This window comes from Sturnira hondurensis, unplaced genomic scaffold (assembly GCF_014824575.4).
Source record: "Sturnira hondurensis isolate 20B ecotype Veracruz unplaced genomic scaffold, ASM1482457v3 Scaffold0011512, whole genome shotgun sequence".
NCBI classification, from domain to species: Eukaryota; Metazoa; Chordata; class Mammalia; order Chiroptera; family Phyllostomidae; genus Sturnira; species Sturnira hondurensis.
The window spans coordinates 1,610,390-1,625,675 of NW_028084143.1; the positions used below are offsets into that span (position 1 = coordinate 1,610,390).

General features: G+C 50.9%; 1 protein-coding gene across 1 annotated transcript in view; it reads right to left on the reverse strand.

The window, feature by feature from the left end:
* PCNX2 (pecanex 2) overlaps positions 1-15,286 on the reverse strand; it is a 201,457-nt gene that overhangs the window by 82,073 nt on the left and 104,098 nt on the right. Inside the window, exons 20-21 of the mRNA XM_037060255.1 lie at positions 12,253-12,394; positions 8,440-8,617 (exon numbers count right to left, since the gene is read on the reverse strand). Of these exons, the coding sequence (XP_036916150.1) occupies positions 8,440-8,617; positions 12,253-12,394 (320 nt within the window). The remainder of the gene's footprint in view (positions 1-8,439; positions 8,618-12,252; positions 12,395-15,286) is intronic.

A 15,286-nucleotide genomic window follows, 5' to 3' on the forward strand; every position in this document is an offset into this window, starting at 1 on the left:
AGCAGGGCCAGGTGCAATGTGAAAGCAGGGCATCTGCTGACCAAGGAGGGGAGAGCTGAGCAAAGCCAGGGGGGAGCCGACGCAGCGAGCCCAGTGGGTATCTGAGAAGGGGTATTTTCAGGCAGAGGTGACAGCTAGAGCCAGGGTTCTGGAGGGACAGCATGCCCCTCCCAGTGGACAGCCTGCAAGGGCAGCTGAGCTGAGCCAGGGGAGGCTGGCAGGGGCAGCCAGAGCAGTAATGGGGAGTCAGCTAGTGCCGGTCGGCAGGCCAGGGCAAGGGCTGTTGGCTCTTACTCTACAGAAAATGGGGAGCCATTTTAGGGTGCTGAGCAGGGGCAAGATCTGGTGTATCCTTAAAAATACCCTACAAATTAGGAACACTATAACAGGCACGAGGAATTCCTTTAATGGGCTCATCAGTAGACTGGACATGGTCAAAAGAAGAGTGTGTCAAAAAAAGAACATGTCGATAGAAATTTCCCTAACTGAACAGTGAAGCCCAACAGCAAAACCGAAACAGAACATTCGGGACCTGTGGGGCCTGTGGGAAAAGGTGCAACACACACGCGCAATTGTGGTGTCAGAGGAAGAAGGAGGAGAGAATGGAGCAGAAGAAATATTTGAGGTCGCGATCACGGAGAACTGGTGAAATTAATGACAGACACCAAAACACAAATCCAGAGAACTCCGAGAATACCAAGCAGAACTGAAAACACACACACGCCCCTAGGTGTATCCAATTCAGACGTTCAGAAAATCTGAGTTAAGTATGGACTTTAGTGAATAACAACGTCAATTCTCTGTTGTCACGTCCAATGTTCATAACAGGGGCGACTGAGGCTGGGGCGTATGGGAACTCCGTACTGTCTTCAGGTCTCTGTAAACCTAAAATTATTTCAAAGTAAGTTTATTCTTAAAAACAACTCTCCTTCCGGCTGCTCTGTTAAGAACAGGCTGCGGGGCAGAGAGGGCAGAGGCGGGGGCCTTTCAGCCCATCGCAGTGACCCAGGGGCGGGAGGCACCGGTGGCAGAGGGGAGGCGGTGGATGGAGTTGGTGCCAGGAGCACTTCCAAAGGTCAGCCTTGGAACGAGGAGCTCAGACCGGCAGAACATCGAGTCCCTGATGAAGCGCCTTACCTCCTCACTAGTGGAACCTTTCTCTCTCCCCCGCTGGCCGAAGCTCCGAGAGGACACTTCTACTGTGCCACCTCCCTTCCTAGGGCAGGTGACGAAGTGGCGGTAGTGACACCTACTAGTCCCTCATTTACAGCTGCGAGTCACACCCCCCACGCTGCGTGATGAGATGCCGCAAGTCTCCTCACTTGTGTTTGGGCACAGCGCCTCCCTGAGCACCGGCAACTCGGCAACAGAGCCACGGAACTCTCCCCTGCTCCTCCTCCTAGAGGAGACTCTGGTGAAGGACCTGCTTCAACGTTTGCAGATTGGCTGGCATTCATATCTACACTGCAAGACTCACCGATGAGTCCTACCGTCCGATGACGACTCAAGGGCAGTAGGTTATTTTTAACCGACTGGATTGGCGTGGTCTTGTCTGGCAGAGGGGACACTGTGTGACAGCCGTGCTGAAGGTTCCAGAATTGTGAAGAAGATCAATGACTCTGACAAGTCATCCTCTGGCACAGTGAGGGAAAGTCAGCTAAAAATACACCGAAGTGGAGAACAGAGCAGCTCCCAACGTTACTCAGCCAGAAAGATGACACGGAGCCGCCACCTCATCTCAAGACAGCGGGAGCGAGTCCACACCAGGACCTCTCTCGAGAGGAGGGTGCAGCTGTCCGGTCCAAGACCTCAGAGGAGGCGCAGGGAGGCCACGCTAAGACGAGAAAATGACATGTGTGGATCTCGGTTGCCTGGCCAGCAATGTCAGAATGCCACTCTCACGTGAAGCATCAGGCCCCGGACTCAAATCCAGAGACGGCGGCCCCAAGTAAACACTGCACACTCGCCCTCCACGTCTCAGATGCTCAGCGGGTTGACTCGCGAATCGGGTACCCGTAGCGAGGGTGTCACATTGCAGCTACTTCTCGGCCGGTGAAAGGCCCACAGCCTTGAAGGGGCTGGGATTTCGGAGTTTTCTCTTCAAAACGGTTCACTGAGCCGCATACAGTAAAGCTGCCTGGGATGCCCTCATTGAAACACTATGACCTATGGCCAAGGGACACACTCGGTCACCTGTCAAGAGACACCAAGGGCTCACTCAACCAGGAGGCCTACAGAGGGTGATGGGGACACACGGCGGAGTGTCCCTGACCTCCAGGACTCACTCTACAGGGCCAGCCCCGCGGCGCCAGCCACCCTGCCCACGACGTCTCCCCTGCTAAACCCAGTGCCCACTCTTTGGTCTTGGGTGTGGCGTGAAGCCCTTGCTAGTGCTGACCACGCCCACTTTCTTGAAACCATGGCCCGGCTTACCATTGCACTGTGCTTTGTCTTGTTTCACGGGTCACTTCCCCATCCCCTCCGCTGCTTCTCCCTCCCCCACCTGTTCCCGACAGGCTGGTCCTGCTTGTTGGAAGCCATGCAAGTCTTCTGGAAGGATTCCCTGTCGAGGCCCTTTCGTGTACGTCTGGTAGACCTGGCAACTCCAATCAGAAATGTCTCTCTGAGGCTCTCGTGCAGCGCGGGATGTTAGTGGTCATCGCTGTGCAGTCGGGTGCCTCTGCACATCTCCCCTCCCTGCCCCTCCCCCTGCCTGTCGTTCAGTCAGGACTTAGAATCGCAGGCCTCACTGACGAGAGACAGCATCCCTCTGGCCACTCTGCCTTGTTCAGACATGAACGCAGGACACAAAAGGAGTCAGCGAGACTGTCCCCCAGGATTACAACCGAAACTCTCAGGAAAGACACCTTCTCTTCTTTCTGGGGTTATGAGCTATTGGAAAGCTGAGGACCACAGTCACACCACGTGGACAGAGCCAGCTCAGGAACGAAGCCCACGGGAGCGAGAAGGAGAGACAGAAACAGCATCAATGCTGCAAGGTAAGCCTCTGGGCCATCCAATCACTTACGTGAACTATTAAATTCGCTTTTTATATTAAGCCAGTTTCATTTGGAATTCGTGAATACAGAAGTCACAATTACCAGAGAAAATTGGAAACAAATTAAATGTCTCTCAACGGGGAAAGTGGCTTGTCAAATTACAGTATGTGCTGTGGAATATTACACAGGCATCAAAAAGAGGTCATGTCATATGTCATAGAAGTGCTCTAAGATTTATTTTTAAGCAAAAAGATAAGTAAAATGTGTAAAGAAGAGCCCTATTAATATTTGAGGTGTGTGCAAGGTATGTGTGTATGTGCACACATGCATGCAAATACTTTGGAAAACAGAATGAAAAGAATCATTCCGAAGAGTTTACACTGGTTTCCACTAAAGGGAGGAGGAGTTAAGGAGTGAGGAAACTGTATAAAGACAGACTTTCTGTGTATTTTCCATTGTTTCCCCAATTTTATTATAGCCATACATTTGTGTCTGAGTTCTGTGAATTAAAATACTGAAACGGAAAATCATCCCCAAGACTCTTTACTCTTGGTCGGCATCACGTCTCAGCCCACAGGTCAGCACGTCTGAAACTAATATTCTTTTTCCGCAGTTGTCTTTCTGTTTTGTCCCCTCAGCTAGTTAACGACGCCATTTGGTTACCGGAGCCTTGGACCCCAGAGCAGCCCTAGGTAGGGCGGTTCCTCCCCTATCCACCTCCCCTCATCTCCGGCAACCACCTGCTGTCACCAATGCGGCCTCCTGAATGTGTCCCCCTCTCCAGTCCGCATTTCCACACCACAGGCCAAGCTCCCACTCTGATTTGCCTGGATTACCAGGCGCTCTCCCATCTCCGGGCCTCCACTTGTCCCCACCTCTTGCTCACTCCCGCCAAGAGGGGCTGGCAATTCCAACCCCTCACTCCTCTGCTCAACAACCTTCAGCTGACGCAGGAATGCAGCCCACTCCCCGAGTGCCTCTCACCGCCCTTCTCCGGTGGGACCACGCTTATCAAATACTGTGCCATTCCCAGAACGCGCCAGGCTCCACCTTGCTCCTGGGCCTTTGCACATGCAGTGCCCTCCACGCAGCTCCCTTTTCCCTCCATCCTCACTGGACTCACTGCCCCATCCTTCAGATCTCAAGGTGAGCACCGTCGTTTCTGATGCTCCTGGGTGGAGCTGGGTGCCATTGTTCTGTGCCTTCCTGAAACTCTAAATAGTCACCTGCAATGCGACTTAACTGTAATGGCCTCTTGACCTATGGGCCTTCTTCCCAGACCCCCAGGCAGGGGAGGCAGCTCACAACATACAGCCTCAGAGTAGATCCCTGCTCTCCCATTTTGTAGGGTGAGGCCCCAGGGCAATGGACCTGTTTCTGTGCTGGAGGGGTTAGCAGGTCCATCCAGGCGAAGTGCTGAAATCAGTGCCCCGCCCGCGAAAAGCACCAAAGTCAAGGCTTGCTGTCGTTCACCTGGTTCACAGTCTCTGGGCCTAGTACCACGCCTGGCATTGAAGGTATGCTCAATAAATAATCACTCTTTTGTGCAAAGCCTTTTAAACAAATGCTTCTGCAAAAGGCTGCATTCCCAAAAAAGGTGGTTCAATTTTAATGCGAGGCTGACCACCGGCAGACACAAAAGCAGCAGAGTGCCATGTAGAAACGCTGACTTCAAATAGCTCGGACACTCACGGCAGCCCACGGCGCAGCCACTCGCTAGGGCCCTGGTGCTCCTACCCACATGGCTTCACGTGAAAACGACCTCACCATCAATTGTAATTTCCCGAATGGTAACAGCGCTAGCCCCTGTGTTAAACTAATGACCTGCAGGACTCCATGCTTACGGCATCCTGGAAATGCCGGCAGAGTTAACCTCTGACACAATTGTTCCAAGTCCTGATTTTATAACTAAAAATTACTAAAAATTTCAAGACTAGGTGGTTTCTAAGAACTTCTTCAGGACCAGTGGGAGAGCATGAAAGGGCCTTTGTCGTCTTTGTTCCTGGCACAACCAGATGTTCCTTGCAACCAAATGTCTTCCCCTGGAGTGTCTTACAGTCCCCCAAAGACACAGGCATACAGAAAATGTTACAAATTAATTACTTTAATTGATTCTTGAAAGCGAATGACTAATGGGGCGACAGAGAGTGTGGAGAGGGACAGAGAGAAGGAGGGGTGTGGAAGGATGGCCTGACTCCTCAAAGGAGCCAGGCGGTGGGGCGGGAGTGCCACACCCATCAGATGGCCCCGCCCCCAACAGCCTGGGACTATCCACCCAGATGCCCCACCTTCTCTGTCCACAGTGGCAGCATGAAGTCTTTTTGGTTAGGCTCTGGCCTTGGAACTTGTGACTCCCATTTTTTACCAGATCTGGAAGATGGAAGAGACCAGCCAATATTCACCTTCCAGATCTCGGGGGAGGGGGGGCATTCAGAGGGACATTCTCAGGGATTCAGGGAGGAAAGCAGACAGTAACACAGGCAGGGCCCCTGGAAGCCATTTGCTCCATTCCCTGGTCTCCTGGTGCTTTGATCTCACTCTGCAGATCCTCTTCCTCTTCCTCTCTCTCTCTCTCTCTCTCTCTCTCTCTCACCCTGAGTCTCTGTTCCACCCAAAAGGCTGAAGGATTAGGAGCAGCTGGCTCAGAGCAACAATGAGTCCTATATCCATGCAGCTCTTTTCTTCCAAGGAAACCAGATGACCTGCTGTGTCTTTCTCTGGTCTTCAGCCCTTCTGGGAGGGGCTGCCGGGCAAGCCAACCGGGACCCTCTGGACTGCAGAGCAGCAGCAGGAACCTTAGGGGTTCCTGCCAGGGTCAGACGGGGAACTGCCGTGAGTAGGACCAGGCAGTCTACTGAACACAGAGCAATCCACACTGTGCAATTGGCCAACCTTAAGAGCAGGGCTGCCTCCACGATCCACACTGCAGGTTTCTAGAAAGCCTCTAGGAAATGCATGAGTGCCGACAGTCTTTGAAAAGATTTACTGACGTGAGGAGCATGGACGGAAAGCCTCAGTTGGGATTTGCGGGCAGGATCTTCACAGGAAGTAATAACTGGGGGCCTCTGCGCTGCTACCGCCGTCCTCCGTCCCTGATCTCCCCAGGGTCTTTCTCCAGGAAGATCTCAAATGCTGGCTCTTTATTTGACCATATATGTTTGTCAAGAAATCAGGTCTTGTTTCTCATTCTGGAAAAAACACCGCCACCTCTCCAGACCAGGAGGCAGCAGGCATCCGAAGGAGTCAGGGCGCATGAGGGCCGACTCACAGCTCAGTATGCTGATTTTTCCAGCTTTCGTCTCACTTGCTGTTTTTTTCTTTTAGACGCAGTTATCATCTCCCGCTGAAAAGCAGTCTACTCAGATTGCATGTACGGATATTCCCTCAACCCAAGGACAAAAGGATGCTGCTACCACGGCTCTGTCTGCAGGGCCTGGCGTTTTCACTGGTGTTTCTGAGAGGTTATGGTGGTGGCGGTGGAACGCCGGCAGCAAAGAAATTTCCATGGGTTTAGGTTGAGACTATGTCCCGACAGGTCCTGCTCCCCACGTGATGCCCAGGACGCACTCAGCATCTTCGTGGATGAGAAGGAACAAAGGCAACCACGACTCCTTTCTCATGTCTCCCCCAGCGGGCCTTTCTCCAGGAACCTAGCAGGCCACGTGCGGTCAGCGGCGCTGCTCTCGGCTGACCAGTGGGCCCAGTGGGGTCAGGCCCCATGCTACAGCAAACCCACGGCACTGCCCCTGCCACAGGTGTAGGGTCGTTTAGAAGCCACGCTCTTCAGGCTTTTACAGCAAGACCCTCCCTGCTCCCTGCCATGCGGCTGGGCCCCGAGGCCTCTCATCACTGGACGATGCTTAACCAGAGAGATCGGTGCGGGAAACCGGCCACACTCCGCTCTGTACTCCCTTTCTCTCCACACGATAGCTTTAAAAATTCTGCCGTGTTACCTGAAAAGCATGTTTTACTTAAAATCTCCTTTCACAGTTACATTAATTAACATTTGAAACATCCCCAGTGAGACTGGCACCATTATCTTCCATTTTAAAGAAACAGAGGTTCAGAAAGAAATACTGGTATCACCATGTCAGACCCACATAATGGCAGAGGCATGAATCCAACCTGTCCCAGCACATTTTGCATCTGATAATGAGCTCCTTGCCCCTGTGAGCAGTGAAACTACTTGCCAAAACCTCCTAAATGCTTTGAGGAGGATGCTAATCTTACATGGACTACGTGAGATAACGGGAATGTACACATCATCAAGGAAAACAGGATATGGAAGCCTGGGATCTGAACCACCAGAAAAACGAGACGACTTCATCAAGACCAGAAAGAACTCAGAGGAGAACCTCTGTTTGCGGGCGAGGCCAGGGTTCCAGAATCACAGCCAGGGTTCCAGAATCACAGGCGGGCTGCAGAAGGAGGGGCGAGGAGCAAAGGACAAGTGACACAAGGAGCGACTCGGACAACCCTCGACCGGAGTCACAACGAGCAACACACAGGCAACAATAGGGTGATGTCATCACTTATGGCATTTTCCCCGACAGTCTGAGTTTTGAGTTTCTATTCCCTAAAACACGCAGAGAGAAAGCCAATGGGAGGAAAGGATAAGTAATAATGAAAAATATAACAGAACTGATTCAAAAAGGGTAAAACATGATGTTTTTGGGGGAAAACCTTTAACATATGGAGAAGTCGTGGGTTAAGTAGATCTCAGGGCAGAGAGCAGCACGTGGGGGGGCTGGTGTGGAAGGAGGGGATCACTCAGCTGACCCACCAGGGGCTGTTCCCAATGCCTCCTCCTGTCTGCTCACCAGCCCGGCTCAGTCACCGTGCTGAAGGCACAAACGCCCGGAGGACTCCATCCCCGTGAGCCGTCCCACACCGTCCCACACAGCAGCCTGAGCGGCGACGAGGTGTTCTCGTTGCCCACGTGCGACCTAACAGCAAATGAAACCTCCCCCCGAGACAAGCTGGGGTAAGGGAAATATGCCAGGGGACCCAGCTCTCAGCAGCAGGTCTCAAGTTGCCCTGGAAACGCAGAGTATTTGCCAAGTAAGTGAACAGGTAAGAAAGGAGGGAGGGAGGAAGCAAAGAGAAAACTAAAAAAAAATGTTAATGTCTGGTTGCTAGTCTTTAATTTACAGCCTCTGAGATCTAGGAAAGTTCTAGAAAGAGACTGTTAGTGACAAAGATCATAAACTTTCAAGCAACACTAGTGGCTATTTCATATTAATTCGTGATTTTTGGCAAATAACACAGCATATTTATATTCCATGGGAAACGTTCTTCAAACGGCAGCAGGCATATAACGGGCATACGTAATTCAATATAATTTCATGATATATTAAAAAAAACATTTAAACTCTTACACTGTTCGCTGAGGCGTGCACCTGTTGCATTTTAAAACAGAGAGAAAGGCTCACTGACTTGCCTTGCTGAATAAAATGGACATCACGAAGAAATCCAGCAGGAACCCCTCCGAAAGAGCCTGGTAGTCGAAATGGAAGAAGATGGCAGCGAAGCTCAGGTGGACGAACTGGCGGACGGGGTTACAGAAGGAGGCCCGCAGCAGCTTCATGCCGGCCATGATCATCAGGAAAATGTCCCAGCTGTCAGGACGGAAAGGAGGAAACGTCATCACGGACACCGCGCCGACCGCGGGGTGGGGGACAATGGCCCACGTTTCTTCAGCGTTCACTGTGCACTCTGCGCTTTGGAAACACAGAGAGCCAAGTCGGGGGGGCCCCCGTGATCAGCCTCCCTTGACAGAACAGTAAACTGAGTCTCAGAGCTGGAGTCTTTTGTCTAAGCGCTCACGGGTTGAGCTGGGATTAAAACTCAGCCCGAGGGCCCTCCCACACGGCGTCTGCCTCGAGAGGTGGCTCCTTCCCACCGTACACTTCTCACTGTCCCCTGTCTTTGGAAAGGACACCAGCCCCTTGGAGCTGATCTGAAGGTCGTGCCAGGTTCCACAGAGAGCTTGAAGCCAAGGGAGAAATCAGAGCACGCTGTCCCTGTTCGGTGGGCTCAGCCGATGCCTTTTATTATAAAAGAATCCTACTGAAGCAGCGATGTAATAGTAGTCAACATAAAATTCTGAAATGAGGAAAAACCCACTATCTTAATCAAGCCATTCTGACTCTTATACACTAACTTCCAGTACCTCTCGGCATGTTTGTTGTTTCAATGAGCGTAAGCTCCCTGGTCCCCCTTTCTGTGGAAAACGATGTCATCTACATTTTCCCCCTCTGGCCTTTTCAGCTGCAGAGCTGACCACGGCAGTTGGCAAAGCCAGACCAGGACTTGGCTTCGAGGACTGACCTGAACGCTCTTGCCCAGAGAGGCAGGTCAGTTACTTGTGTAGGGAGGAGCGTGCACTGCGTGTGCAGCTCCACCAGGTGACGAGGTCAACCATGAACAGCCTACCGACCGTGAGGCCGGACGGTCCATGGGAGCAGCTCGGGATGGCCGCACAGAGCACCCCCTGCTCCAGGGTCTGTCTTTCTGGAGGAGGCTTCGCGTGTTGTAACCAGATGCCCCCAATTCGAACAGCCTCTTTGGAAACTCAAAAGAAAGACGGAGGTGGGAACACTGTCCAGAGAATGGTGGCACTTGAGAGCAAGTGATGTTTTCTTTTTCTGAGGAAACACACGAAACTGGGACATGCCTCACATTCCCCAAGCCTGGAGGGACCCTGGGCTCTGGACTTACTGTCCCAGGAGGAGGTCATTTAAAGAGGTCATTTCAAGTCTCTGCACCTGTCTGGTTCAGAACCACCGTGTTGTCATCAGAAAAGTCTAACGCTGGTGATCCCATTCGCCAGCATCTGACTTTTCCTGTGCCCTCAGACCCGGGCTGTGACTGTTCCCGCTCTTCCCCCGATGCCCACTAGGTGTGCCTGAGGTCCCGCCGGGAGGCACTGGCCCTGGGTCACAGGCAGGTCTGGGGAGAGTGCGGACGCTTTCATGGAACTGCACGGAGAGACCTAGGCGTTCCCACAGTGCTGCTGACCATGGAGACGATCCGTGTGAAAATCTGACCGGGGGCCTGGTTATCCTTGACAACAGCCCCAGGTATGGACAGGGATCCCCTTGGGATAGCCAAAGTCCTTGCAGGGACCCCAGTGACATGCGTCTCAGGAATACGGATACTCTGGTGTCTGGGGGAGGTTGCTGATTTCTGGGTTATTCAGGCCAAATCTGGATCAACGCTAACTCTGAATTCTATGTGCCTGTGGCTACAACAGACAGCATTCAGGTTCTGTTCAACAGTGATGATGGGTTAGGACTGTGGTAGGCCTGGGGGACTGATGTGATGGCCTTTAGACACCGTGATGGTTTCAGTTACAGATTCACAGAGGGTCACAGGCTTAGCTGAAAGCTTTATAAATGCTTACATAACAATCAACAACCATTGGCCTGGGACAGCAGCAAAGCATCCATTGATGTCAGGCCGGGAACTATGAATACCTAATGAGACATCTTGACCCACCCACACAGTCATCCATTCACTCACCCCTCCAGCACCGCTGACTAGGGGGCAGATGGAGAAAGTTGCCTAAGAAGCAGTGCCTGCTATCAAAGAGCCTACTGTCTGGCACAGCGGTTCTCAGGAAGGTCGAAACAGGTCTCCAAGTGAGACTGATGGCTGGCCTCCACTGTCCCGTTTCAGAATGGCTGGTCTAGGGGGCTGCTTGAAATCTTGGGAGACTTTCTAAGTCTTCAGATGGATGCCTCGAGTATATAAAAAAAAAAGATCAGCTTTGAACTCTGGGAAAAATAATTCTGTGGGTATCACCTGAAAGTTGAGACTACCTGGAGGGATATAAGTAAGCTGATACTTTCTGTCTTTAGCATCTGGAAAAAAATTACAGGGATTAGACAGTAAGATTACTTTGAACTGGACTCTCCCCGAGATGTTTGCTGGAGTCTGTCTGATTCTCAACTTCTGCATCTATCTATCCTCTGCCAACAGCGAGAGTGGCTCGGCCTCCACCTCGGGCTCAGCTCCAGGTCTAGTCCTGACACTGGAGAGGGAGAACTTGAAACCCCCCCTGTAGCTCAGTCGCTGAAGGCAGCACCCATACCTCCTTTGCTACTCTGGTTCTGATCGTGAGCCCTCACCCTAGAATTGGAGGGTCTGCCCTGTTCTAGGTAGGAGGTGACCCTGGGGCCAGCCAGGATGGTACCACACTGGAAGCACCTGCCACAAGGAGAGGGACTTCGTGTTGCCGATGTGGACCCACCCCTGGATGGGTCCCACCCAAACTGCGTACGGGATCTCTGGCCCCATCGTCCAGCTTCCTTATCCAGTGAGACGAATTTTCATCCTAGGACCCAAGGTTCAGGGCTGTAGGTACCGAAAGTCATGGACTTCTTGCCCTGGCCTAATGGAACCATGTCTGGACTGGAAGAAAGGCAGGGTCAGGAAGGTTATGGGATCATTTCTTCTAGGGTCTGCCTTATGTGACCATGAACTTACTCAAAGTCCAGTATTTAAATGCCTGTGAGCTTAGCTTGTTCAGTCTTTGGCAAACATTCAAGAATGTGTCCGCTTCTTGCCCTGAAAGGAAGACGAGGTTTGAATTCGTCTGCCTGTGATTCTATCTGTCACGGTTGAGTTGGGCAACAAGACTAATAAGCAAATCTGGGGAACGATCTCTTTCACGGCCTTTTACTCTGACAACTTATTTGACCAGAAACTTGAACCTTTTGTCAGAAAGACAAATCCACAAACTATCCGGCGGATTTCCATTTGTAAATTCAGTGTTAGCTTTCATATATGAAACCAATAAGTCAACTGTACGTGGTTAATGCTTTGCAAAAGCATGGCGTCCTATAGCATGATGTCTCTGTGCTCTGTTGTTGTAAAGGTGACGCTCCTCCTGATCAATACAGAGATAGCGGTGACAGTCCCCCAAGCATGGAGTACTTGCTAAGTGAACTGACACAAGGCAGGAACCCCAGGAAGCCTGGAGTCACACTGGCCTCCTGTCACCACATCCGGGCTCACTAAGTCTGCAGAATGACTTTCAAATGCACTGACATTTATTCATAGCATCCCTTCCAGCAGGTCTAACTTCCCTGCACCCCAGTCCCTCTACAAATGACCGCCAGCTCCCCGGAGTTTGGGAGAAGGACGCCATAGAAGATGCCGCCTGCTGCAGCCTGTTCAGAGAAAATTCACTGGGTTTTGAAAACATCAGGAGCTGAATCACTGGGAGAAGAAACCATTATCCACTTACTGTGTCCCGAGTCTCCGGTGGTTGCTGATTGAAAAGGCATCAATAGTGAGGGCGTTCAAGATGATTGCTGGGTACAGGACGTATTTTTCAAAACACTGAAGCCAAACGTAGAGTCTTTCGAACCACATTAAATGGGCAAGATCTGGAAGAAACACAAAAACCACTTAGAACAGCCATTGATCAAATTACTTGCCTTCAGGGACATGTGATAATAAGTAGTATCTCTCTTTAATTCAAAAGCCGCTGGTTCAGAACTCCAGACACTAAACACGGGATGCCAATGTACTTTGCAGGCAGTGACTCTTAGCTGTGTTTCTACATAGTTCATAAATAATAATACATAGAAATATAGGCCAGCACCCCGATTTCTCAAGTCAGTTGATTTTGCCACATATAATTATGACCGGGACCAATGAACTGACATCCATTATAGCATCAAGGCATCTCAGAGAAATGGAGGGTAGAAAGCGAGCTCACCTTCTCTTAAGCTTGGGGTCGCTTGGGAGGTGGGGGCTACTTTCTGGGCTCTTCTCTACCCCTCTTTAATCTTTCCATTCACAATCAAATTTCTGGGTAACATAAGCACGTAAGAGAAAGTTGGTCCCAATCCCTCATCACTAGGAGTGTGCAACTCACCAACAGGGATGCACCATGGAGATATTTAACAGTATCTTTTGTAGAAAGGAAATATTTAATTTTCATATGCTCCAACTCCTTATTTTTTCTCCTTTTAGAGTCTTTATTGTTCAGCCTCAAAGACCAAGAGCAAGACCCCATTCTCCCGTTTTCCTCTGAGACATTTTCCCTTTTCTTTTTTGCACGTAGACCTGCAAGCTCTCTAGGAGTAATGAATGTGTGTAATGCACGGTGTTGAGACCTATTGGTTCCCATGTGGGGATCTAACTGACCATCGCGGTTTATTGAAAGTAACTCTATCTGCCCCCCGCACTGCAGGGGCCCACGCTGTTTTACATCCTTCCTCTGTGTGGGAAGCCTTCTTGGAATGTCCTTCCGCATTTCCTGTTTGAGAGACTCCTTCCCGTGTTACAGAAGCAGGCATCCTGCCATCTGAAACTCTCCCTGGCCCCTCTCGGTACAGTCACTTCCAGGGAGCCCAGGGGCAGGGTGTGGGAGGCGTCTGTCCCAGCCAGGGTCACCCCACACCAACACTGTTTGGAAATGTCAGTACATGGTGGGAGTAAAAAGGAGTTCTGTTTTTATTTGGCTTTATTATTGTTTCTAACCAGAAACAATACCCACCCCCCTTTCTGGCCTGCTCCCAGTAGGCCCCACACCCCATTCCCCCACCTTTGGGACTCCACTCCACTGCCACGTGCCTAGTGCCAGGTGTTTGCCAGGTGCCAAGCCAAGCCTTCTTTCTGCACTTATGACCTGTGGTTTTAAGGCTAAAGATTTTATTCTTTTGTGTCGTCATGGAGTACTGTGACTCTGCAATTATAGGACCCCTCACATCACAGAACAAGTATTCATTTGAATATTAATCTTCCCACTAGGACTGTGGGTTTTGGAGAGTAGGTGCTATATCTTAAATGGTCTAATATTTCAAATACCCAGTAGAATGCCTTCGGGCCAAGAGTTAGGGTTCAGTACATGTTCATTTGTTATCTCATCATTTTTAGTAGCTGGGAACGGGGAACAACTAAATTGAACAAGGAGGAACTAAAACGCAGCCTATCAGAATCATTATTTTTATTACAAAGTGAAAACCATCCCAAGTAAAACATATTAAACATTTCCCATTTCAGTCAGTCATAGAGTCCAAGCAGTCCAAGCCAGGTTTCCTTCTACACGAAATCACTTTTTCTGATTTCTCCGTTTACAGGCGACCAGCGGTGTCAGACTGAGGTGGCAGCATCGACTTCGGTTCAGCCGGCTTGTGAAAACGCATTTGCAGAGTCCTATCGACATGTGTCACCAATTCAGAGGAACATGACCACCTTAGCTGGGTTCCTGCAAAAACAGGCAAATCAAGAGAAACAGAAGCCAAGCGCATCCTGCAGTGCTGATAGAAAAACACTTGAATTCGAAGTTCCAGTGGCTCGTCGCCATGGCCGCAGAGGCCCTGGGTACCGTGTGGGGGCGGGGCCGGGCGATGAGACCCCCAAACGCTCGCCACTTTTCCTTTTGCAAGAAGACATTTTCCAGTGAGTGGGCATAAGGCTGGTTCAAGTGCGGGGACACAGTCCCGTTTCGGTCGACGAGGATTTACTGTGGGTAGTGATAACGAATGTGGGTTTGCCGTAAGGGTTTCAGATCACCCATCCTAGGAACACGTACAGCAATGAATTCAAAATCATGCAAAACCACTAATAATCTCTGAATTCACCATCCATGTCTTTCCAAATATTTGAAAGCCAAAGCACTCACTCAGTGAGACTTGAGCTGTGTGTGCAAGTGTGTGTGAGAAACTATGCTACAGACACAACGTTCAGGCATGTACGCGGCTGAGACGCTGAGGCCGTGGGAAGTCTGGGGCTGGGAGCACCACTCTGCAGCCTGACCTTGGAACAGCGAGTCGCAGGCACTGCTGCGTTCAATTGCGCACGATCCCTTGGGTGACCAACTAAGACCCAGGATTGTTGGGGAATAACTGCCTCTCCTGTTAGACATAATCAAGATAGCTACAAAGGAGGTCTCTGTTGGACTTTTGAAGGCTAAAAAAAAAACTTGTAGGGAACCAGAAACAATTCATTGCTATGTTTCTAAAACCTACTGTCCTCTGAATAGCTCCTTGGTCGGAGTCCGAAGATGAGTGAATGGGGAGCCAGGCTGCCTGCGTCATTCAGAGAAGGTTCACCACTGAGGTGTGGCGGGGAGATGCAGATGACCACGGTGGAGGTGTAAGTGGGATGCGGAAGCCTCACACACCTCCCCCTGGGTCTGGACGGCTAGCTGAGAGGACAGAGAGCGCGTCTCGCGCTGCCTGATCACACCAGCAATGCGTAACGAGCACTGTGTGTGACGGGAAGGGTAAGGACCCACCCCAGGCACGTTCCGTACAACATCCAGCCAA